Consider the following 25722-nt stretch of genomic DNA (forward strand, 5'->3'; position numbering starts at 1 on the left):
ATGGTAATGGCTAGTGTCATACAGAAGATCATACCTCACTATTCTCTTGCTCGTTGGCTTCTCTGTAGTGGCAGGTAAGATAAGAAACAGTTCCTATACTGTTTGTGAATATGGGAATGCAATTATGGGTAAGAGTAGTATCAGTAAAACATACTAATTTAGGTTTTTGTCTTGAAAAACAGTTAGACTGCTTTTATTTATGTATTACCATAACATCATGACACCTTACTTAAAGGCTCAAGGCATAAAGACACCCTTGCTGTAAAAGAACAAGCTTATCTGTTGCAGTTCATTGTATCAGTCATAAAGTTATTGTCCAGCTCTTATATTATTAAAGGCACAAGGTACATACTTTAAACACAAGAGACTGAAGGGTGGAAAGATTTTTTTCTCTACAGTGTCTGAGTTCTTGATAATCCATCTGCTGATTAGCCTTGCATATAGAGAGTCCTTAAGTATTTATTAGTTTTTTAATACTTCATAGGACAGGATTAGTATGAATTTCAATATATTACTTCCTCGTAACAATAGATCAAACAGACATAATGAGTTGCAAGGGGATCATTCCCTGTGTGGCTATATCCGCAATAATAACAAAACTCAGAAGCTGTTTTGAATATAAATCAGTATCTTAGGTACTAAAGGAATATAGACAATGTTTCTTCATTTGGGAAGAAAAACACTTTTTATGGTAAGAAGGTAGAGTGCTGTCTTTCGTAATTGTTAAAATTTTGGAAGTAGTATCCTTGAATAATGTGCTTCACAGGAATCTTAGCCGGTCTTGTATAATTTTCCATTGCCTGTTTTCCTCTTCATCTCAGAATTACCAGTATTATTATTCTTGATTTCACTTCTCATCACTCAAATAACTGCTAATGAGAAATGACTCTAAATGTTGGGTTTAGATGCATGGTAGGTATCCACTGGCTAGGCATAATGGAAAACAGTAATTTTCAGCTGAATAATATGAACAAGAATCATACTGTTAGCTGTTACATGAATTTTACATGTTTGTTGACCACATCTGCGAGGTATTGATCTCATTTTTTGTGCTCTAAAAATAATATTAATTAATATGAAACTACATACCATTTCTTTTTAAGGTGTGTTACTACCATGGTGGTTTTGTCAGCAATTACTCAAATAGCATTTTCTACTTTTTATGTGCTATTTAAAAGATTTATTTAAATTTTTATTTCAAATTTTAAATACTTAGTTGCTCTTTCTAAAGAATTTCTCAATATTATGCTGTATTCTTCATCCTTATGAAGGTTTCAGTTTCTGTGTCCTTGTTCTAAGGCATGCATTGTACCAATGGTTTGCTGTTCAAATATTTTTCATAAACCTTTTCTCCTTTTATCTCTGCATACCCACAAACTGCTAAGTACATAAAGCAGGACTATCTGCACTTGTGCTTATGGAATTCTGCTCCCACTAAGTCAATGGGAGTCTTATTATTGCCTTTTATGTTAGTATCCTTGGAAATATTGTTGCTTTTCAGTATTCTTCTGCTTATCTGGTAGCTGTTTGCATTGTAATTTCAGTCATTGTGAATAAACTCCTGAATACATGAATTACATGAAGAGCCAGAAATAATTCTGTGTTCCAGAAATGAAAACAAGTCAGAAGCTTCACAGCAACAAGAATTTTAATGGCAGAAAGAAAAAAAAGGTCTTCTCTTCTTAGTTGGGCTGACAAACTATCTTTACCCATTTTCCTTTGTGCTGTCTTTTTGCCAGCAGTGTTTTCTTTGACAAACCTGTGCGGTGTTGGAGGGTTTTACACACTTAAGTGTATAGACACACACAGACATGCATTTAAGCAATTCAACTGTCCTAGGAAGACTTTTTACCTGCACCTCCTTTCAATACACTTCAACATTCCTCATATAGTCTTTAGTTCCCTAAACCATTTTTTAAGTTATCTAGCGTGTCTTTCTTCCAAAGGGTTTGAGAGCTTTTCTAAGCAAGATAGTCTGAAATGTTTACAGGTAGCCCTTGCAAGTTGGGGGGAGGATAAACACACATCACTAGACAAACCAGGAACTCTTCAGTGACTAGCTGATTTCAGGATGTCTCTATGTGCACATTCAAAGTCCCTTGAAAGGAAACACAGACACTTGAAAATTTAGAATTGTTAGAACGGACAGACATAATTATTTGTTTACAAAATGAGCCTCTGTAATTGCCTGTTGAAAAACAATTTGCTTAAATTTGTAAAGAAATGCAAACTTTTTCAATCAATGTTATTTTCAGAGTTTAGACAGAATTTGAATACTTACATTTATTGAAGTCAGTGATCTGTATTTTAACTACACAGGCCTTTGCATTTTTTAACTAATAAAACATTTTCTGCCAGAATATTGCTTTTAGGTTGTTTTAAGGCCACCTCAGGAAGACAGGAGAAAACAGAAGTTTTTTTGTGCATTCATTAATGACCTTTATTCCAATTGACTGGGGTGTATCTGTGTTGGTGTGGCTATTCAGAGTAACTTGGATATGTCAAAGCTACAGAGTCATCAGTTGCGGGATCTCAGTCTTAAACACATGGAAGCTAAAGCAGATATAAGCTGCCTTTTTTTTCAGCTCTACATCTATGAGATTGCTCCTTCAGGTCTCTTGGTTTTGAGATTTTAAGTGCAAGGTGTGTAGGGTTTATTAAATAAAAAAATCCCCATCCTGTTAGTTATAATTATGACTCACTCGCATCATGATTCTCTAGTGTAATTAAAAACAAATTGTGGTTTAAGTCTTTGGGTTGTGTTAATACGTAACAGAGAATAAGAATTCGATATGTTCTGCTTTAATAAGTACTGTCTCTCTATTTGTGCAGGAAAGATTGTGAATAGTTAGCTTCTAACATAGGTGGTTTTCATCACTACAGAACTACTTGTGGTATTCTCAGTATGCCAAGGTCAGGTCTGCAAGATGGTGAATGACAAAGCCGAAGACTGTTTCTCTACTTTTCCCTGCTTTCTTTAGATCATGTGAAATATAGGAAGAAGTTAGTATCTGATGTAGTTCATTATCTTGGATTAAAAGGTACATGTTCAGATATCTGTGTGATTCTCAGACTTGTCTCTTTGCAGCAAAGTTTGCAAGCAGCAATTTTTTCAGCTAGGACCACGTGATAAATAACTGAAGTAACTTGCACTCTTACTGATGCCTCAAAAAAAAACCCCAAACAAAATTCACAGTGTTCTCCCCAAAACTCCTTGTTCTGACAGTCTGTAGTAGTTGCCATTTTCAGTTTTTGAACTGGCAGTGAATTCCTGCAAGGGAAATTTGCAGTATGCAATGGTTTGGATCTCTGTGAGGTATTACTGATTGATACTGACATTCCTTTCTCTTGAAGAAATCCTAGCATCAGCCGATTCTCTAGCTCAGTAGTACCTACTGACACAAGGCTCTTGGAACCTCCTGTTAACCAGATTGCATTATTTGTAATATTGCTGGCTTGAAGTCTTATCTGTTTATTTATGTCAGTATTGAAGTTATTTTAAGATTATATCCATGAGCTCTGTGCAACTGCCTGTTTAATGCTTCATTATACCAACAGTTAAATTGCCAAAACTGGGAGCTCCTCCTGAAATGTGTTGTATTTCTGTTGCGCCATTTTTCTGCATTCCCACTTTCCTGCCCTCAGCTAGGTTTAGTGTAGTGTCAAGGACAGTATCAGGACAGAGGGACAATTTCTCCTTTTAAGATCTTTCAGGCAGACAGATTCTCAGTGATACATATCTTTCATAAAAATTGTACCTATTCTTCTTGTAGTCTTTAGCTAGTGTCTTTTGCAGCATGTATGCACACACAGTGTCCATGCCACCACAAAGAAGAAAGAAGATGAATAATACTACTTGTTATGGCTGCTTTCATTTAGGACTGTTTCTGGTTTTAGCATGGATCTTGTAGCAGTGGACCTCCCTCAGGATTTATTGTGTAGACAGTGTTCTGTGAAGAATTTGAGGATTTTTTAGTATTTACACAGAAGGCAATATTCTATGAATATAAGGGTAGGTGGTCCAGACTTCCATTTGTCACAGGAAGTCTTTCCAAACAGAGATGAGGATCGAGTGTTATCAAGTGGCTTGAGGTTATTTGGGTTCGGTGTTTATTTTCCCAATATACCTTGCTATATTTTTGAAATTGAATGTTACATATCTGCTTCAGTGATTTAAAGATTTTGAATGGTCCTACTTTATGAGGTTTTCTTAACACGAGAAATGCTGATGTTTGTGGGTTCCATTGTCTTTACTATTACTATGTTAACCTGTGTCGCCAAATGATGCTTCCTAATCCAGAAAAGTACTTCCACATAAATACAGATAAATTTCCTGAGTCTGTTTCTGTTAATACCTGGGCTCCTTTGCCCACCATTTCAGAATGGAGATGAGAGTGACATCCTTAATTCATCTGGACAGCAGCCCTCCCTTGTTGAATGTGGAAAACGCCTGGTTTCAGCTACTAAGGTTCTTGATATGCTTATAGATGAAGGTAACATGTGCCATCTTGGAGAATTAGCTATCTCTGGTACTTATGGGTAATGGATTCTAATTATTCTGATGGACTTTTTCCAATATAGGTACAACCTTGTTTGCTGTATTTGATAACTTGAAAATTTGGTGTTTTGAGGAGTGAAGGGCTTTTGCTTAAATGATAAAGTAGCAAAGCTTTCTAAACATGAATAAAGATAGGCTGAAGAGAACTGAAGTTGAGCTGTGGTAGTTCAGTTAAGGCAGTGTTCATACTTGTATGCAAGAATCACAGAATACCAAGTTGGAAGGGACCTCAGAGGTCGTGTCATCCAACCTTTCTTGAGAATAGAACAGTCTAGAGAAGGTGGCCCAGCACCCTGTCGAGCTGTGTCTTAGAAGTGTCCAATATTGGGGAATCCATCACTTCCCCGGGGACATTATTTCAACAGCTGATTGTTCTCATTGTGAAAAATTGTCATCTTGTGTCCAATTGGAATCTTCCCAGAAGTAACTTGTACCCATTATGCCTCGCCTTTTACATATGAGTCCTTGTAGAAAGAGTCTTCATCTTCTCTGTAGTTACACTTTAAGTACTAGAATATGGGGATGAGGTCTCCTGTGAGCCTCCTTTTCTCCAGGCTGAACAACCCAGTTCTCCCAGCATTTCTTTACATGAGAGGCTGCCCAGCCCTTTGATATCCTCATGACCCTTCTCTGGGCTCTCTCCAGCTTGTACACGTCATTTTGTACAGTGGGGACCAGAAAGGAACAGAATGTTCCAGGTGTGGCCTGACAGGTGCTGAGCAGAGTGGGGTAAGGAGTTCTTTCTCTCTGCTGATGTTGCCCTTATTAATGCAACCCAGCATCCTGTTGGATTTCTTTGCTGCTGCTGCAGCACACTGCTTACTCATCTTGAGCTTCTTGTACACCAGGACCTCCAGGCCCCTTTCCACAGAGCTGCTCACCAGCGTGGTAGACCTCAGCTTGTGCTGCACTCCTGGGTTGTGTTTTCCCAGGTGCAAGACCTTAACGTTTGACTGTGTTGAACTTCATAAGATTCTTGTTAGTCCACTTTTCCAGTCCGTCCAGGTTTTCATGCAGGGTGTTAACACTTCCAAAGTGTTAGCAATTCATTTACTTAGGTGTTGCAAAAGACCAGTGTTTTAATATGCACATAGATCTGTGTTGATACATAGTTTTAAAAAAATAACCAAAACACTAAATTGCTAATACTGATACTGTTTTACTTGAGATTTTCTTTTTCTTCAGTTTGCGGTGGTATCAGCATCCTACTGAAGAAGAACTAAGGATTCTTGCAGGGAAACAAAGAGGAAAGAGCAAAAAAGATAGGTAAGTACTTAAGATTTTTTTTCTTCTTCTTTCCTCTCCCCCCCGCATAATCTATATAATAACTTTGTCAGGAGGATTTTATTTTTGTGTGAGGAAGCTGCTAGTTGCTAGCAACATGTGAGTGCTCTGCATGCATTAAATGCACTGCTCTGTACCCAGCTTTTACTTTAACAGAAGTTTGAATATGCCCAAATTAAGCAGGACTGGTTGATTTCCAGTTCACAGAATTGGTCTGTGAAATTGCCAATTTGGTGACAAGGAGGGTTTTTTTCAGTGAATATATTCATTTGGATGAAAAACTGAGGAGAGCAAATCTTCTATAGGATTGAAGATCTTCTTTTTGAAGCAAGTGAAGAAAGATTTGAGTCTATTAGTTCAACATAGAATTACTGTGAGCCACTACTCTTACACAGCTGTGAAAAAGGTAAATGTACTCCTAGGATGTATTGGGTGAGGTATTTCCAGGAGAAGCGATAGGGGAGTGTTAATCCTTGTGGACAAGGCACCAGTGTAGGACTTTATCTGGATTTTTATGTACAGTTCCGGTCAGTCATGTTCAAGAATAATGAATTTGTACGTGAACAGGTGAACAGAGGGCTGCTGGGATCATACAGGAAACAGGTCTGTCTTACAAGTGGAGGTGTGGAGGCTGGAGGATCTTGTCTTGCTTAAACTAGCAGAAAGGTGACTGACAGGGATGGAACAGCTGTCTGTCAGATGAAGGTGGAAACAGGTTTCCGGAGTTCAGGCATGAAGATGAACAGCCTTTCAGAAGTACAACTGTGGCAAGAACTGAGACATCCTTAGATGGTGTAACTGCTGTGTTGATGCAAGATTCTGAATTGGCTGTTTTTAAAACAAATAAAACTGCCCCCTGGCTTTCTTTTTGGTGATAATAGGTTCTTTCCTTTAGTATTTTTTCTTCTATTCCATTATTTATTATTTTATTTAGTTACGGACTCTCTTGTAATCCACAAAGTGCACACATAATCTGGTCACTTTAATGTGGTTTGTTTTTTTTTTGGTTTTGTAGTCCTTAAGCACCCTTGTGTTTGTAGTTCTTTGGTTAGCACCCTTATTTGCTACACATTGGGGTAAAGAATTAAGTTATTCCTTTAATATTAAATAGCTTTAATTTTATGTTTGTTGCAGTTCTCTGAAACAAATTGAGACAAAATGGTTTTAAGTAGAATCACAATTTACAACTTTCCATTTAACTAGTAATCACAGAATCACAGAATCTTAGGGGTTGGAAGGGACCTGGAAAGATCATCCAATCCAACCCCCCTGCCAGAACAGGGTCACCCAGAGCACATCACACAGAACGTGTCCAGGCAGGTTTTGAATGTCTCCAGAGAAGGAGACTCCACAGCCTCTCTGGGCAGCCTGTTCCAGGGCTCTGTCACTCTCACAGTAAAGAAGTTTTTCCTGATGTTTGATGTTGGCTGGAACCTCCTATGTTCCAGTTTGCACCCACTGCCTCTTGTCCTATCACTGGATATCAATGAACAAAGCCTGGCTCCGTCCTCCTGACACTGCCCTGAATGTATTTTGACTTTGATGAGGTCACCCCTCAGGCTCCTCTTCTTGAAGCTCAAGAGACCCATCTCTCTCAGCCTTTTCTCATCAGGGAGATGTTCCACTCCCTTTATCATATTTGTTGCTCTGCGCTGGACTCTTTCAGGCAGTTCTCTGTCCTTCTGGAACTGCAGGGCCTTAAGGTCTCCTGGGAGCCTTCTCTTCTCTAGGCTGAACAGTCCCAGTTCCCTCCCTGTCTTCACAGCAGAGCTGCTCCAGGCATTTGATCATCTTGGTGGCCCTTCTCTGGACCCTCTCCAACAGGTCTGTATCTTTCTTGTGCTGAGAGCACCAGAACTGTGCGCAGTATTCCAGGTGGGGTCTGTATATGAATATTAGGTTTACTTACAACCATAGAAGGAATACAGATACTTCAATTATTATTTTAAGCTGCATGATCATAAATGCTGACAATTAGATCACAAGAGTACAATACATAGATGTTTAAGCTACACAAACTGAGAAAAAATCGTGGTTAGGCCTTGTGTTACTTTAGGAAGGAAGAGAAAGTAGAATAAAAGCTTTGAGAGAGAGATAACAGAAAATCACCGGTCCTGCCAGCAGGGGAGAGTTGGTGTCAGTGAGGCTCCCCAAGCCCACTAGTGCAACCCCCTGTTTTATGGGCAGTTGCCTTCTTTCCCAAGGATGAGCAAGCGTGGTTGAGTCATAAGTTTGAGCAGCTGGAGTGGACCTGCCCCCTCCACCCCTCCATCCTTAACTCAATGCAGGTCACAGGCCATAGGCAGCCATCAGTGCAGTCTCCATCTTCTCAGGCCTTTTGGGGTGCAAGCCAGACTTTGTTCAGTGCTCACAATGGGGTTTTGACACCAGTTCCAGCAAATATAGGTCCTGAGGGATGGTCCCTTGCAAGGGGAAATAAGGACACATCTACTTGATTGTTCCTGGGTCTTTTCAAGATAAAGAATTTGCTTTGTCATTCCCATAGCCTTGCAAAATGTAGTACCTGCTCCTAACTTAAATACTTTTCCAATTTGAACTAATTAAAAGAGAAATGGTGAAAGGACATCCAAGGAGCTTGCTTGAAAATGAGCCTTAGAAAAAGCTGTAGTGTGAACTTGTCCATTGCATTAAATGCATATTACACTTGAATATTTTATGCTATGTATTATAATAGAAAATGAATATAAGGTAGATTTTCTAGTTCAGAATAGTTTGTGTTATATTAAATTTTCAGGCTAATGAAAAGGTCCGAAGTTACTATGAATTACTTTGTATTAGAACTGTCAGTGATCCTGGGTATGTTCTGACTCTGGTCCCAAGGGATAAATGTAGGAGCACTAAATTTTTTTGGGTTGAAATGGCTTCAGTTATCAAAATCTTCTAACTCAAGATGATGGTATTCTTGGGTGCATGCAGTAGGAAAAAACATCAGGAGTACAGCTGGAGCAGGGAAGCACACAGAAGCTTAGAGGTACTCAAGTGACTGGGCAGTGTTTGGGACTTCTTGTTTAGGCCTGAGCACCGAACTTTTTCAGTAATGGTGTAGATTCCTATTCTCCCTTTTCAGTTGGTTAAAATTCTTGTGCTTTGGATGGTACTAAGAATTAACGTCACCTGAAAAAAAATTAATGTTTATTAATAATTTGTGCTTGTATTCTCATCTCTAGTGTTAGCAGAGAGGACATAATTTCTTTAAAATAAGTTCACAATTGATTTAATTTATTTTTAATGCTTATGTTCCAATAACCTATCTTTCTGTGGAAAATCCACCTCTTTTTCATTTTCAAAAGGGCTATTTTACAATTTGGCATAGTATACTGTTTCCTTGTATCCATTTAGGGGTTTCAAGTTTTGTTTTTTGTTTTCTAGCAGAAAAAACCCCCACATTTTCTGATCTTCTTTAATAATTGAATAGTAATGAGGTAAATTTTGATGTAGTTTGTTGTCATGGTTTGACTCAAGATCAGCAATTAAACCAGCTACAACAATGCTCTCAATCCCTTCCCCCTCCCACCGAGGTAGGGAAGGAGAGAGAGAACGAGAGAGACTTGGCTGGATTGAAAACTGAACTGCACAGCTTTAATTAAACACTAATGATAAAAGCAAATATATACAGTTATATACAAATGTGATCAGGAATGTGCAAAAGCCTCTCACCTCCCCCCACCCCCAGCAACTCCCACAGCATCTCCTGAGCTGGGAACAGTCCCGAAAAGTCCTGAAGCTGCTGGAGAAAGTGCAGAGTGATGAAGGTCAGGAGAGCTCCAGCCTGGGGGTTGGTTGTGGTGGGTGGATGGAGTTGTGCCTGGATGCCAGCCATGGACAGAAGGGAAAGGAAGAAGAAGCAGGAAGGAAGTTGCCTTCTGTGATTTCTGACCTTCCTCTGAGCTTACATAGCTCTATGCAATGGAATATCTCTGGCCAGTTTTGCTGTCTGTCTAACTCAGCCTCCTACGGGGGGGGGGGGGGGGGAACTTGTAATGGCAATCTCTCAACCTAATTTAATGTAACTTGACTTTGTGCAGGTTCTTTCAAGGGCATCCTGTTTTCTTCAATCTGAAGTCTAGTAGTGTAGCTTATTTTCAGGAAAGTGAAGATCATGATTGCATATAGTTTCAGAGCTCCAGAGAAAAATGAGCTTTTTACTCTAAATATGTCGTATTTTATGACTTTTGCATCTGTCTTTGCTCTGAGAAGTTATTTTTTCAAGATGTGCTAGTTCTAACCAACAATTTGCAGAACAGTCTTACTTCATATTATACATATAAAGCATACTTTTATTTCAAAGATGATTCAGTAGAACTGGGAAAGGGAAGCAATGGTGCCTAGAAGAAGGGCTTCCACACAAGGAGAAGCAGTTTAAGGATTACTAGACTGGAAGCTAGGTGTGCACAGAGGGTGGGTAGGGAGTAGTAAACTTACTACTATGTTATACAAGGAGGCACTGAATGGTGTTAGAGTTAAGGATGTCCCATTTTGGGACACACATTGTGGTACTTTGTGCTATTAGGCAATATGCAGCTTAGCAAATTTCAGGCTGGCTCAGAAGTGATTAGGCAAATTCACATAGGTTTTGGAAAATTATTTTAGAAGATTAAGTCTTTGCCTCAGATCATCCTCAGGTTGCTAAATGAAGGAAGCCAGGAAGGATTTAGCAGTGTTAGGATCAATCTTTGGTTGCCCTATTCCCTTCATTTGCATAAGCAAGTAATACTACAATAAATATTTTTTGCTTCTTTTCATAAGGAATGAATTGACACAAGTGTACTTGAAACAAGGGTATTTCTACATATACTCTTTCAGAATAGAATACTCTTAAAAAACTGTCTTTGCTTGGTGGCTGGTAGGATGGATGTTTTAAGGATCTAGGTTTGTCTGATTCATGTGATAGACTTGCAAAGCACCCTTTTGTAACAAAAAAAGTCTTAATTTTGGGGCAAAAATTTGGGTGTTTTGTTCATTTTTTTCCTTATCAGCTGTCTTGTAAGATAGATTACTGCTTGCTGTTCTTTCCAGTGAACATGCAATAAATTAACACTGCCCAATCTCTGTCTTTTTTATATACTTTGAATCTGAACACTTTAGCATTCCTGTCTGTCTGCAGCCTGGTCTAGACCTCAATTAAAAGGTCTCAGATTAGGGTTGATTTTATTTTGGTGGGTATTTGAATGGCAGAGTGGATATATTTTGCCTTGTAGCTGTACTTGTGTCACTAATCTTTGAGACTGAGAACTTAATAGAACATCTTGTATCTCCCTCAACAAAGATTGATGGGCTGAAGTAAATACTGACCACTGGATCTTGCCCTAGTACAGCTCAGGATGCAGCATGTAGGAGCCATTTAAACACTTACTACTGTAGTGTGTCAGAGCCTTGCAAGTTAAAGGTAGGAATTGTTGACATACTTGGTTGTTTCTCAAGATTTGAACTTGAATTAGTGTTTTTAGCTAGATATAAAAAAAAAATAAATGCTTGCATATGGCAAAAAAGCAGTCTGTACTTCTTCTTAAGTTTGAAATACTATTGTATGTTGGAAAAGTTTGTCATCCATGTTTGCATTGTCCATTTATTTTTACAGAAAATACAATGGTCATATTGAAAGTAAACCCCTAACCATTCCGAGAGATATTGACCTTCATCTGGAAACAAAATCTGTGACTGAAAGGGACACTATTGGTAAGAATAACTGGATGCAGGCAATAGTACATTATGTCAAATACATCCTGATGCTTTCAGCTGAGTGTTTATTTGCGACGAATGCTGGAATATCTTCTTTTTATAGACAATGAATGAAGTACAACTGGTCGCAAAGTTAAATGGGAAGATAGAACTTGGGCCAAGTCTCCTGTGTTGTTCCATGGGTGACATCCTAATAGCAGTGTTGCAGGGAAGGATGAGGAGGTGAAATCCACCTAAAACACCTGTTATTGTATCAGGCATCCATAGCAATATGAGACAACTCCAAATGGACTTCTGTTTGAAATACAGATCATGGCTTTGTACAAGAAAATTACAATTGGCAGATGTCAAAACATATACTTTCTGCTTGTCTAAAACAGATATATACTGTGGCACTGAAACTAGACCTTTCAACCACACACTTGAAGTATTGAGGTAAAATGCTTGGAAACCAGAAGTGGCAGGTACATAAACAAGCAGCTTTAAGTGTTTTAGAAATTGCTGGTTTTTTAGATGGTATTTTTTTTCCTTAATCATAACCAGTCATTCTGTTACAGGAAACTCAAATATGGATATGTATGTATGCGTGATACGTATTTTCTTCCTGTGTTTTTATATGCATGGGTTCTACACATAAATAGAGATGAAAGGTAGCATAGTCCTATGCAGATTTCTGGGTTTAAATTACAGGGGACGTCATATAAAATGCGTTTCACAGAAATGCAGGGCTTTTTGAAGCTGGCATATGAATAAACAAAGCATTCACGATTTTCAGTGTTATTTGCTTGAAATCATAGCATTTAACTACCACACTGAGATAGATAGACGAGTAGATACAGTATGAGGTTTAACTGTCTTAAAAATTTACATATACAAGTTTCTGTTGAACTTAACCACATAGTTATTTAAAAATAAATTTGGCCAATTTCATGTGTTTGACATCAGGTAGCTTATAGTCAACAGACAAATACTCAATAATGTTTCGTGACATTTTAACAGTGTAGGTGTGGGGAAGGTGTTGGGGAGGGACAGGTTGCAATTTATTGTGATAAATTGACTCTCTTTATAAATCACCCAGCCTGCATGCAACACAGTATGATCCTCAGAGTTTCTACAGTGGAATTTATACAGTGATTTATTGCTCTACAGGATATACTACCAAAAGGTGTAAGACCAACAATCAGTATCTTGAATGTTGTTTGTTTTTTTTATAAGAAACAGAGGAAGTGATTATATGTAGTATTTTAAATTATGGCCAATGAACTTTTAGTCTTTAGCAGAGAGTCTGAAGACCTATGAGCTGGAATTGCAGCTGCACTCAACAGAGGAGTAATTTTCTGTCTTGATGTTGAGATTTAAGTCAAATATGTGTTTTTAATTTAGGAAGTTAACCTATAAGAGCTGAGATTATAGAATAATGAAATTTTGTAGCCTTATAAATTTGAGTAGTAATTAAGTCTTGCGTAACAAGTGAAGAGAGAAATTCAGGTGGGTAACTGGAAAAAATGTGGCTTTTTTGCTATTGTTGCTCTTCATGTGGATGATCTGGATCTACTGAGACCTTAGTTAATTGAAAACTTTTTTTTTAATTTGTCACTCTATGTCTGTAACTGCATTAAAATATCAAACCCTTAACATTTGCAAACTTGTATTTTCCAGCATTGCATTATTTTCCGGAATATCAGTGGTTGGTGGATTTCACTGTTGCAGCCACAATTGTGTATGTGGTGACAGAAGCCTACTACAGCATTGTGAAACCCTCACAGGAGATGAATATCAGTGTAGTGTGGTGTCTGCTTGTCCTGGCTTTTGCAGTGTATCCTTCTCTGCTTTTTAAAAAATCACTCTTACCTGTTCCAAATAGTTTAAATCATTTGGTGATTCATAAACCATTGTATTGTTGATAGGCAGGATACACAAGTATTTAGGCTACTATTTATGGAAAAAAGACATCTGTATGAACACTCAGTGCTCATCTGTAATATATAGTGGTTCTAAACTAGTTTGGTTTTGCACAGTTTGGCAATCAGAATTAGATTTCTGTACAGAAAGTATTTACAGCTTTTGACTGCACACTTTTTGTTTTCAGTATGTTTCATCTCATACTTCCTGAAAAAAATAATATGGTAATATGTATACTAATTTATGGTAAAGATACAGGCATTAATTCACAGAGGGGTGATTCGTGATACTCAACACTGCTTCACCAAGGGCAAATTCTGCCTGACTAATTTGGTGTCTTTCTGTATTGGGGCCACAGCATTGGTGGACAAAGGAAGAACAACTTATGTTATCTACCGGAACCTGTGCAATCTTTTGATACTGTCCTGCACAACATCCTGGTATCCAAACTGAAACAATAGGGATTCGATGGATAGACCACTTGGTGATAAGGAGCTGTCTGGATGGTCACACTCAAAGAGTGGTGATCGATGGCTTGATGTCCAGGTGGAAACCAGTGATGAATGGTGTTCCCCAAGGGTTGGTACTGGCACCAGTGCTGTTCAATATCTTTGTTGGAGACATGGACAGTGGTATTGAGTGCACCCTCAGCAAGTTTGCTGATGACACCAAAGTATGAGGTGAGGTGACATGCTGGAGTGAAGGGGTGCCTGTAGGGAAGGAAACTGCATGAAATTCAACAAGGGCAAGTTGCAGGGTCCTGCACCTGAGTCAGGGCAATCCCAGGCACAAATACAGTCTGGCTGGATGGGAAACATGCTGAGGAGGACGACTTGGGGGTGATAGGGGACGAGAAGCTTAACATGAGCCAGCACCATGCACTTGCAGCACAGAAACAAACTGTCCTGGGCTGCATGAAAAGAGGTGTGGTCAAGGGGTTTTCTGTGCTCTCATGACACCCCATCTGGAGTACTACGTCCAGTTCTGAAGCCGCCAACATAAAAAGGACATGGAGTTCATGGAGAAGGTCCAGAGGAGGCCACAGAGATTATTTGATGGCTGGAGCAGCTCTGCTCTGGAGACAGGCTGGGAGAGTTGGGATGTTCAGCCTGGAGAAGAGAAGGCTCCAGGGAGACCTTAGAGCACCTTCCAGTGCCTGAAGGGGCTACAGGAAAGCTGGGGAGGGACTTTTTACAAGAGGTTGTAGTGAGTGGGCAAAGGGTAGTGGTTTAAAACTGGAAGAGGATTGATTGTAGTTTAGTTTAGTTTAATTTAACTTCTGATAATCTATTTGTTTATATTTAAACTCTGGTTTAATTATTTTAGGTTGATAGTGAATATTGCTGCAATTTACTGTAAGTATGCTTAAACGAAAACTATATTCAAGAGTAGTGTATTTATGGCTACCCATTATGTGATCATTGTGCTTTACAGCATTCTGTAATTTCAACTTGAAATTGACTGAGCACATTGCTTTCTTAAAAAAAAATTACGTATCATAGGACAACCCTAGTGTGCATGACCAAAACACAGCTTTGCAGTTCTTAATTTTCCTTGACCTTTTCTTGTGTAGTAAGGTACTGTTTTCGTTGACTACCCATTATTTCAAAGTAGAGGATGGAGGTGAAAGATCAGTCTGTGTCACCTTTGGTTTTTTCTTCTTCGTGAAAGCAATGGCAATTCTCATTGTGACAGAAAACTATCTAGAGTTTGGCCTGGAATCAGGTAACTCCTTTCTTTAGTGCTCGCAAGAGCACTATGTGTTTGGAAATATTTATTTCCTGTCTTTTACGTGTTTCTGAGAGTATCTCTGTTAGAATGAACTCTATATGTTGTACACTTCTAACTGCTTTGGAATGCAGATTCTGAAGGGTATTTGTCCCGCTTTCTTTTAAATAGTGTGATTTTTGCCTAAGTTGCTTGTTTTATTAATTGTATTTACCTTCCAGTTTTACATTTAACCCATTTTGCCTTTCATAGTAAAGTGAAGCTCCTTTACTGAAAAAAAAACAACCCAACAACTTATTTTTGTAAAAGATGTTTATTTTGTTAATATTCCTGAAGTGTACAGATATTAGAGATTTTAATAATATTTTTTAAATTGCATTATGGCATACTCATTAAGACATGGAAGAGCTATACCAGACATACAAAAATTGTTTAAAAGACCACCTGCTACTTAACATTTTATTTCAAAAGAGGGATTCTGCTTTTGTACTTTTAATAAAATACATCTAATGTGTCTCTGCAGGATTCTCGAATTTCTCAGAAAGTGCTATGCAGTTCCTTGAAAAGCAAGGTTTGGAATCCCAGTAAGTTTTGGAAGTACTTTTGCCTGTTTTTATGTGCAGTTATGACTGAACCACTTGGATTTTCTTAGCAAGCATTTCTCTTACATGTTTTGCTCTTGTACATGCTTATAATCTCTAAAATAATGTGGAGAGGTAGGTTAATGAAAACAGTTAGTCTTCACAAGGAAACTAAATCGCCTTCATTTTTAATTTGGAGATACAGTTCAAAGCCATAAACATTTTTTTGTAATGGTATTTCCCTTCAGCTTTGCAAGGATTGCTTAAATCAGTTGATAGGTGTTCAGGTTTTTTTGCTTCCATTCCTGTGGTATGCAAGAGGATGGCTGTGCTTCTAATGGAGCTTTTGATAAAATTGACCTTGGGAGTAAATTTTGGCTCTCAGTGATTCCATATTGCAGTAATGTTTTCATATTATGCAAAAACATCTGCTTGCTACAGGACATCCAAGTTTTGTATAGCCTGTCAAAGGAACATGCCATAGCTTGTGATGTTACATAAATGCACAGTCTCTATTCTGGACAGCCTTTTTATACTATAAAACATTTCTGGTACAGTTCTTTGCTTTGAAGTGCATTTATGGGGTATATGTAATCACTGTGGGAGTACAGCTTTGAATTTCTTGCTTAGAAGTTCTGAAGTATCATGCAGAAACCATGGGCACTCTATTTTTGAGGAACAGAAGTTTCCTTACACGAGATTAGTGTGTCATTTATCAACTCATGGGAAACCCTTAACTGAATCCCATGTGCTTCTTAGCCTTTCTTCACTGTTTTTCCTAAGCTATTGCAAGTTTACTAACTTCTGTATTAATTTTCCTGTTAAGTGTATATTTTTGAACTTTTGTTGTGCTTTGGCTGTTTACAGGAGCAGTTGAACTGATGATGGTGTCTCTTGGTAGTTTATATGACTTAGATTAAGAATGAAATTCATGTGGATCACTAGATTTGTTTCTGTTCCTCTTTGTGTTAGTTACATGTTACTTGTTTCTTGTGTCATCTGGTGTTTGTCAATTCTGTAATTAAGTTGATCCTGGATATTTTTCTCTTGAACTTCAAAATGTGCTCCATAGTTGATTAAAAAACTTATATTAATCACTCAAAAGAGATGTTATTTGGCCACATGTATGATTTAAATAAATCTGTGAAAAACTGCTGTAATAATAATTTGATAGAACTTTTTAATGGATAATAGTACAATGTCAGTAGTGTAATTTACATATCCGTTTTGTTGTTGAGCAGTTAAATTTATGATGCATCTTTTCCTCACTTAAAAAACATAATAATTGCATTCATTCTGTTAGCTATTTTTGGTGTGTAATTTGTTTTTTATTACAACATACTCCTTTTTCAGTTCTTCTCTGCTAACAAACTTAACATCTTACAGGCTGTAGCTTAGGTTTTCTGTTTTTCTACAAAATAAATAAGTGACTCAGATTTTTAACTTTGATTGGTTTGTAATAATGCTGATACTCCAGAGTAAAACTATAGAATACTGTTTGCTTTTTTATTAAATGTTAGATACTGTTGAGTTGAAAGTAGTCTCTGATTAAACCCCTCCCCCCAACTTCTCCCCAAGAAAATGCTTATTTCCTTTCTTTTCTTTTAGGGGTCCTGTGTCTAAACTAACCTTCAAATTGTTCCTGGCTGTTCTGTGTTCACTTATTGGTGCTTTTTTGACATTCCCTGGCTTGCGACTGGCTCAAATGCATCTGGATGCTCTGAATTTAGCAACAGAAAAAATAACACAGTAAGAGAAAATATATGCACATAGGTATATCTTACTCAGTCTTAAATCTTTAATGTCTGAAAGTAAACAGCAAACTATTCCAACGAGAAGGTAGTGACTAAGACTTCTGTTGCTGCCTGCTTTTTGTATCTTGAGCAGACTTGCCACCTGCCTCTTCCTGCTCAACCTGTGCTCTGCCAGTCTATTACATTCTTTGCTTTGTAATTAGAGTCCCAATTAAAGGAGCTTTCCTTTCGGCCTGCAAGAGCTCCACCGTGAATGTTTCTGCTGAGAAGCTGCTTCCTTTCCCCCATCATATCTTTTTGGAACTTTGAAGAAGTAGAGGTGCAACCAAAGACTTTTTTTCCCCACCTCATATCTAGGTGGGCATCAGGCCTTTAATAAATTTATGGTAAGATACAAAGAAAATGACCCAGAACATTTAATATGGGTCAGATGCTAATACCAGTTTAAAGGAGTATTTTCTGTTTCAACTGTACTTGAGTTTGGTACTAAAACATTTTCTCCAATTTAACTATTTCTCTTCAGCATTCTCAGATTGAGAGATAAATCCCAAAAGTTGTTCATAGACCTTGACCTTTCATGTCTAATACATATTATTGAAAGATTCTGCAGCATAGGTCATTGTGATAATTTAGTCTGGTGACTTTCCTTAGAAAACCATTATATTTTCTGATATGAAAATTCTGTATGTTCAAACTGCATGTTTCTTTTCCCCCAAAAGTGCCCATCTTAAAAATTAATCTGTGTTTCAAGTGAGTCTTTCACTCTTGGTAAATTTATAACCAGGTACTCTGTGTTACACTTGCACTCTGTAGTTGAATGCATCCAGGTACAAGCTGTTGACTTGTGTTATCTGCTGTAAAGTTTCTGTCTGTGTGTAGACTGTGACTGAGTCACTTCCTAATCTTTTTTTTTCAGCTAAACACATTAAACTGCTTAGTTTTTAATTTATATGCCTCTCAATATTTTAAAATATCTTTTTCGTTTTCTGTAATTATCATCTAATTTTCCAACATCTTTCTTGATCTGTGCATGAGATACTAGGCAGGAATAGAAAATCTCTGAAACAGAAGATGATTAATTAAGAACTGAAAGGGTAATTAGTGTCCACTGGTATGAAAGACCTCTAATGTTTAAAGGATACTGGGACTGCCAAGTGGTATGTTCTATTTGGCTTGAAGAGATCAGTATTTGCCCTATGTGTTTTTATCAATGAATAGTTCATTACTGACTTCGCAGTTGTTTGGCAGTGACTATACAGGAGTAGTGAATGAGGATGAAGTGTCAGTGATATGGAGATTTCTATTTGGGTGCAGGAGAATAATGTCTTTCTCTGCAGGCAAATACAGATTATGCTATTGGAAAACAAACCTAAACTAGCCCAAAGCCTAAGCAAAACGCCCAAGTTGCCAAAACTGCCCAAAAAGCCACCAGTCCCCAAGCTCCCTCCAAAACCAATCAACTAAAAACCAAAAGAATAAAGAATAAAAGAAAAAAAAAAAAGAAACAGAAAAAAAATACCCACAACAAAACAACACCAAAGAGGAGACAAACTTCTTTTCCTATTCCATTAAAAAAATGGAAGACTTAACTTACAGGGAACACTGACCTAAGGGGTGGGGGGAAGGTTAGTAATTAACTACCGCTTCACTGATATGGTCAAAATTATTAACGTGGTTCTTTTCTGTATGTAGGAGTAAGGATTTTTTTGGGTCAACAGAATAAAAATCTGGTATCCCTTTTGTTTTTGATGGCTGGTTTTATTTTTTTTCTTCAGCAGCAATGTCCTTGCCTACATACATTTTGGAGTCTTCTTAATCAATTTATACCCTTTTCATACACATTCCCTTTTTCTTCAGAGTCTACTTCAAGAGTCTTTTAACCTTTCTCCCTGTACTTGATAAAACAAAGTCATTCTTGCCACCTTTGGTACATTACCATCCATTAACTCAGTAGGATATCTTTAAATAAGTAGCTCAGGTAAAATAGTGTCCTGAGTTAAGAAAACCTTTGAACTGCTTTTTGATGCTGTTTGTGTTCCGTAGCAAGACTGAATCAGTGTGTTTTATAGAATGATAGAATGGTTAAGGTTGGAAGGGACCTTAAATCTCATCAGGTTCCAACCTCTCTGGTATGAACAGGGACACCTCACATTAGACCAGACTGCACAAGCCTCATCCAACCTGGCCTTAAACACCTCCAGGGATGGGAAATCCACAACCTCTCTAGGCAACCTGTGCCAGTGTCTTGCTACCCCCATGGTGAAGAATTTCTTCCTGATGTCTAACCTAAATCTCCCCTCTTTCTGTTTAAAACCATTACCCCTTGCCCTATCACTGCCATCTCTAGTGAAAAGCCCCTCCCCAGCTTTCCTGTAGGCTCCCTTCAGTATTCTTCATTTGAAATCAGTGATATAAATGTATGTGATGACATCTTCTGAAACATGCAAACATTTAAATAGTTTTAGGAATCTTGATAGTTTGAAATCAGTAAGGTCTCGTGTTCTTTAGAAAAAGTTTTAATTCCCTCTTTTTTTCTAGTGTAGAAGCACTCTGGTTGGAGATGGAAGTATAGGCAAGCTGAGTCTGATTCCCAGGAGGCATTAATTGTACTACTAAAACCAGCAGATCTATAGCACCAAAGTCTTGGATTGTTTTCCTTTCATTTTAGTAATGAAAAATAATTTGGGCATGCGGTTTGGAAGTGAAGAAGGATATTAATTAAAGAAAACCTCCAGAAAATTATCCTTTCTTTTTGAATTCTGCTGTTTTGTACTCAAAGGTTACAAAAGAGTACTACTTTTACAATAAGTATGCAGCTTCATACAACACTTTTAAAATGGAATAGTTCTTCTGGCTTTTTTTCTTTGTCCAAGTATCTTTAATTGAATGTAAGTACCAAGCCATATATATAGCCAAGGTTTATAAGTAAAAATCTTCTTTAAGCTGGGAAAGCTGACCACCTAGAACTGTTTTACCTTGTCTGTATAGGTAGTGGAAATGAATCTGAGTACATTTTTAATAAAACAAGGAAATACTAATAGAGCAGCATATTTCCCATAGTTACCCATTTGAGATACTGACTCTGGGGGTTAAAAATGGTGGCTAGTGCAGTTTGGTGTTGTGCCATCATATGGAAATTTTGAACAACTGTCTTCCACTGTAGTGTGGCATAATGCAGGTAGCTCCTTTGGTTATATTGTTTGGAATAAATCAGGTTTACAGACAGTCTAAGAACACTTTTTTAAAAGCTGCAACCCATGTTATTTCACAATATGTGGTACTGCTATTTTGTTGCAGCATAAGCCATAACTTTAAATAGGGAAGTAATTTTCTTCCTTACCTTCTCCCAACTATTTTAAAATTTGAATTTCTCCTTTAAAATCTGTACCCCCAGTTTCAACAGTGTGGTAATTTTTTGTATTTAATAACTTCCCCCCCTTTTTTTTTCTTCTTTCAGAACATTACTACATATAAACTTCTTGGCACCATTATTTATGGTTCTACTGTGGGTAAAACCAATCACTAAGGACTACATTATGAACCCACCTTTGGGCAAAGAGAGCGTTCCTTTGTAAGATTCCCTTTTAAAATTCTTTCTGGGGTATTGAAAACAAAACTGTAAGTCTAAGTGGAACCCTGTGAAAGTCACAGAAATGTGAAAGGCTGAAAATTAAATAGCATCTGCTGTCACAGGTATTGCGGAAGTTGCAGCTAAGCCTTAAAGGGTTTCTTTTTATTTTGGAAGAATGGGAAATAGCCATGGAAAATGTTAAAGTGGTGGCTCCCAAAAAGCTGCTGTCTTCAGGCATTTTCTTGGCTGGAATCTTCTTCCTGGGGGTGGAATACTACTTCACTAGCTCCTTTTGGAACCTTGTATCTTGCATAGTGGTGTAAGAGAGGAGTGGGCATTGAAGACAGCTGACATACATTGGCATGAGAACAGACATAAGTGATAATGTCTGAACGTCTATATGTAGAGTAATTGCATATGGAATAGCTATAGTATTTAAAATAGAGAAAAGGAAAGCTTTTTCAGAAAGAATGGTATCTGAAATACATATTGTATAAGTAGTATAGGTGATTGCTGTTGTCACTGTTAGTCTAGCTAATTCACAATAGTAGTATTCCAAAAGACTTGAAACAGATTATTGCTACTGCTTCTAGGCCTAAGATATTCTTTTAAGGTGAATCTGAGCTAATACATAAAATACTGCAAATGTGTATTTTGTGTTTCCTTTTTGTTCCTCAGTTTATTTTGAAATGAGCATTGTACTATAACACAGTATCTAAGACAACTGAAGTACATATTTCGTATTTAGAACTGTGTGTCTCAAAACCTGTAATTACCTGAGTAAGCTTGTTTTCTAGTATCCTGTCTTCATTACTCAGAATTTAAGCATTTAAGAGCTGTTCTTGTTTCTAGTAAAATGTATACTAATTCTGATCTAAACCTGTAATGGAGCTACTGAGAAATAGTAGTAAAGGGAGAAGCAGAGGGCAAAAGTAAATATTACTTGCACATGAACTTCATAACTGTAGATTGTGTCTGAAGTATTATTGACAATAGGCTTCAACTAGCAGTAGGTGACCTTTGGGAAAAAAGCTAAACCCTTTTTTTTTTTTCTTAATCCACAGAATGTCTGAAGATACATTTGACACCATGAGGTTATGGATTATTATCCTGTTGTGTGCTTTACGTTTGGCTATGATGCGTCGTCATTTACAGGCCTATCTGAATTTAGCCCAGAAAAGTGTGGATCAGATGAAAAAGGAAGCTGGCAGAATAAGTATGGTTGATTTGCAGAAAATGGTAAGTATGGTGACTCTGAATTTACCTATTTGGAGTGCTCTGTACAAATGCCTTTTTTTTTTTTTTTTCTCCAGTTTGCTATGTCTTCTGGGCAACCAGAGCTGAAATCTGAACGAAGCTTCCTAAACTGTATGTTCTTTAAAAATAGCACCACTAAAGAGAAATTCTGCAAAACAAAATATGCAGGGATGTGTCATCTCTATTATGCAGATGGCTTAAGTTATTCAGTAGTTTTTATAAAAGATCCTTTCATGAATTGTTCTTTACAATTATTCACAAACACGCTGAGTTTCTGTTCAGCATTTCTGTTTATCTTGGGGAGTACATAGGGTGAGTGGTGAGTTGTAGGTCCAATATGTGAAAAAAAGTTGAAATTAGGTGCAAAGGTAAAATACTGCTACCTAATTCCAACTATGATTTTAAATCGGGGTAAAATTTATGATACAGTGGTTGCATTTTGGGATAAAATGAGACATGTTTGATTCTGTCAGTCCATTCCAAGTGCGCTAGCCAAATAGCAAATCTCTCTGCCTATCTTGTTACTGTGACAGAGGACAGATGCCTTTGATTGGTATTTCTTTAAAAGGAAAGTAATACAAGATACCATCATCAAAATGAGATAGAAATTCATATGTTTGTTCTAGAATGGTGTTGCATGCTGCCTGCAAAATAAACTTACATTTCTAATGTGTGATAGTGCTGTCTGATGTTCCTACTGAGTTGGGGTGTCTTGCAGAAGGAATATTGAACTATGCCACAAGGCAAACATTCCTCTTAGAATTGTCACTGTTACTTATAATTATGGTTTCACTGAGTATCTGAAGGTCGTATGTAGACCATGAAGTAGCTACTCACAAACAAAGTGTCTAGCAGTTTGCTTCAGAAAAAAAGGTTAGGAAGTGCAGGTAGCATTAACTGGTTAGTACAGATCTGTACTGATTGCTGTGAATGCATAGTTTTAGTTTTGGGAGCTTTCTTCCCATCTATAAACAATAATGCCCTCTCTATGTGATGTATCCTAATTCAGTTTATCCAGTATCTCCCTGTCTTCCTTTCAAGGAGGCCATGGCTAAGAAGTTGAAGTCCTGTCTACTTTTACTAGCCATGTCTGCTTTATCTTCTTCTGGAATATCTGCCAGTGAAGTCTTTTCTATCTGTCATTCTGAAGTGATCATAACTTTTTAGTTTGTTCTTTTTATCATAATCCATCAGTTATCTTACAGTATTTTTGTCCCAAGGTTTTTCTTCTGTTAGTACCTCACTGCTTTTTCTCCTCATGGTAGTGTTTTGAGGATTGCTTATCATGAAGTTCTCGGAAGTGTTTTACCTTGTATTTCTAAAAATATCAAGTCTTCCTCCATCTTTTTTTGCCGTCTTGTGTTCTGTTCTTTCCTAAAATCCAGTTAGCTTTATTTCATTTCTTGCTTGCTATTGATTTTATGACTTTTTACCTTCTTTATTTGATCTAGTCCTTTAAGTCTATAGCTTATATAAAATACATAATGTAACAAACTCAAGAAAGATGGAGCAGATTAGGAGCAAGGGGACAGATAAATCTGAGTGGATTTCAATGAACCATAATGGGTACCTGAAATAAAGGCAGTTTAAATGTTCTTATTGATCAACTACTAAAGAAAATATTGACATTGTATTTAAAATACTGATGTTTCACAGTTAGAAATCTAAAAAATATCTCACTTTTGAGAAGGGGCTGCAATATTAACCAGACTTTCCTTCACTTTGTATGAGGCCTTGGGCTCTGAATACTACTTCAATTTTGAAATGGGATTTAGTTTTTAAATCACTTGGGATTTTGAAAATTAAACATATATTTGATTTGATTCTGGGGTATTGAAATAGGAAACTTTGACAAGCTGTTTGCAGAAGCAAAGCTGATTCTGTTTATTTTAACAGAACTGATGCTTTTTAATTATTTATTTTAAGCACCTCCTCTCAGGTTTGTGAGTGTCCTGAAAGCAGAATTCGTTGTAGAGATTTCTTCATTAGATCTTCAGAAGGCAATATGTCACATGTTAAGATGTGCCAGAAAGCTTTTGCAACACCTTTACTGCAAAAGTACTGCTTTTTAATAAATTGCTTTATTCTAGACGTATTCATAAAGGTTTACATTGATCAGCCAGAACTCAAGAATTACTCTCTTCTGTTTTCCCAGGTGGCTCGAGTATTCTATTATCTTTGTGTAATTGCACTGCAGTATGTTGCACCATTGGTAATGCTCCTTCACACAACTCTGCTCTTGAAAACACTAGGTAGGCAAAATTGGATAAAAAAAATATGTTCCTTTCTACACAGGGCTTTTATATTTTTGGCTTACTTAAGATAATTGAAATGTATTGAGTACTCAAAATACAGAAATGCACTGTAGTTTCCTGAATTCAAAATGTGTTGTTGTGTGGCTTTTAAGCTGTCCTCTTCTGTTGCTGCTTTTGATGTCTTTCAATTATATGCTAATTTTTTATATTTATTTCTGAGAAATTAGGTAATCCAGCAAATTAAGCTGTTTGCTTCTGTTAAAATACTTTTAAAAAGTGATTTTAAAGTGAGCTGTAAAAATCATTGTTGATTTAACCTTGTGAGCACCTGTTAAAGGGAAGTTTTTTCAGCTTTTCGGTTCTAAGTGAGCTCTTTGAAGAGATATGGTGAGATATGGGGTTCATTTCATTATTGGATATCTTATATCACTCTAGATTTATTTTCTTTTGTTTTTCTTTTCTCTTGTGAGGGATGTCTCCACAGGCTGCCATGCAGTAGTGGCATTCTGTTTGCGAAAAGTCAGTGGAAAACGTAAGGTTTATTAGACTAATTCTTCCTGTTCAGGAGCAGACATCTGACTCTGATCAGGTGAATGATGCTTAGCACTGACAAGTGTCTGAAGGCAGCTAAATCACATACAGATGTTAGCATGTCAAAAGCTAAGATGAATTCTAGCTTAATAACTTACTAGTATGATCAGAAAGCCATGCATATAAACACAACATTTACTGTTAGAAAAAATATTTTTCTTTGTGTGTGTGAAAAATATATACATCTACAGATGTAGAGTGGTGGACATAACAGAACAGAAATTTAATTCTACAAAAATCTGTTACTCGTTTCTTTTTAACAGGTAATTATTCTTGGGGCGTCTACCCGGAATTGAATTCTGACACTCCAGTGGAAAACAGTCTGCTCCCCAGTTCAGTTTATACTGAGTGTCCACCTGCTGATGGAAAGATGAAAGTAACTGTAGTACAAATAACAATGGCTTTGGGAAGCCTAAAGAATATTTTCACTCCTCTTCTGTTCCGGGGACTCCTGTCTTTCCTCACCTGGTGGATTGCTGCTTGCCTCTTCTCTACAAGCCTTTTTGGGCTTTTCTATCACCAGTACCTGACGGTGGCATGA

General features: G+C 37.3%; 1 protein-coding gene across 1 annotated transcript; it reads left to right on the forward strand.

Annotated features, from left to right (window-relative positions):
* Positions 1-25722, forward strand: TMEM161B (transmembrane protein 161B). The gene is made up of 11 exons (XM_009997831.1): positions 1-74; positions 5744-5824; positions 11442-11539; positions 13202-13358; positions 15018-15169; positions 15696-15756; positions 17362-17502; positions 20965-21078; positions 22143-22317; positions 24491-24587; positions 25445-25722. Exons 1-11 carry the CDS (start codon positions 1-3, stop codon positions 25720-25722), a joined length of 1428 nt encoding a protein of 475 aa, XP_009996133.1.

This window comes from Chaetura pelagica, unplaced genomic scaffold, assembly GCF_000747805.2.
Source record: "Chaetura pelagica isolate M959 unplaced genomic scaffold, ChaPel_1.0 scaffold84, whole genome shotgun sequence".
In the NCBI taxonomy this organism is placed as follows: domain Eukaryota; kingdom Metazoa; phylum Chordata; class Aves; order Apodiformes; family Apodidae; genus Chaetura; species Chaetura pelagica.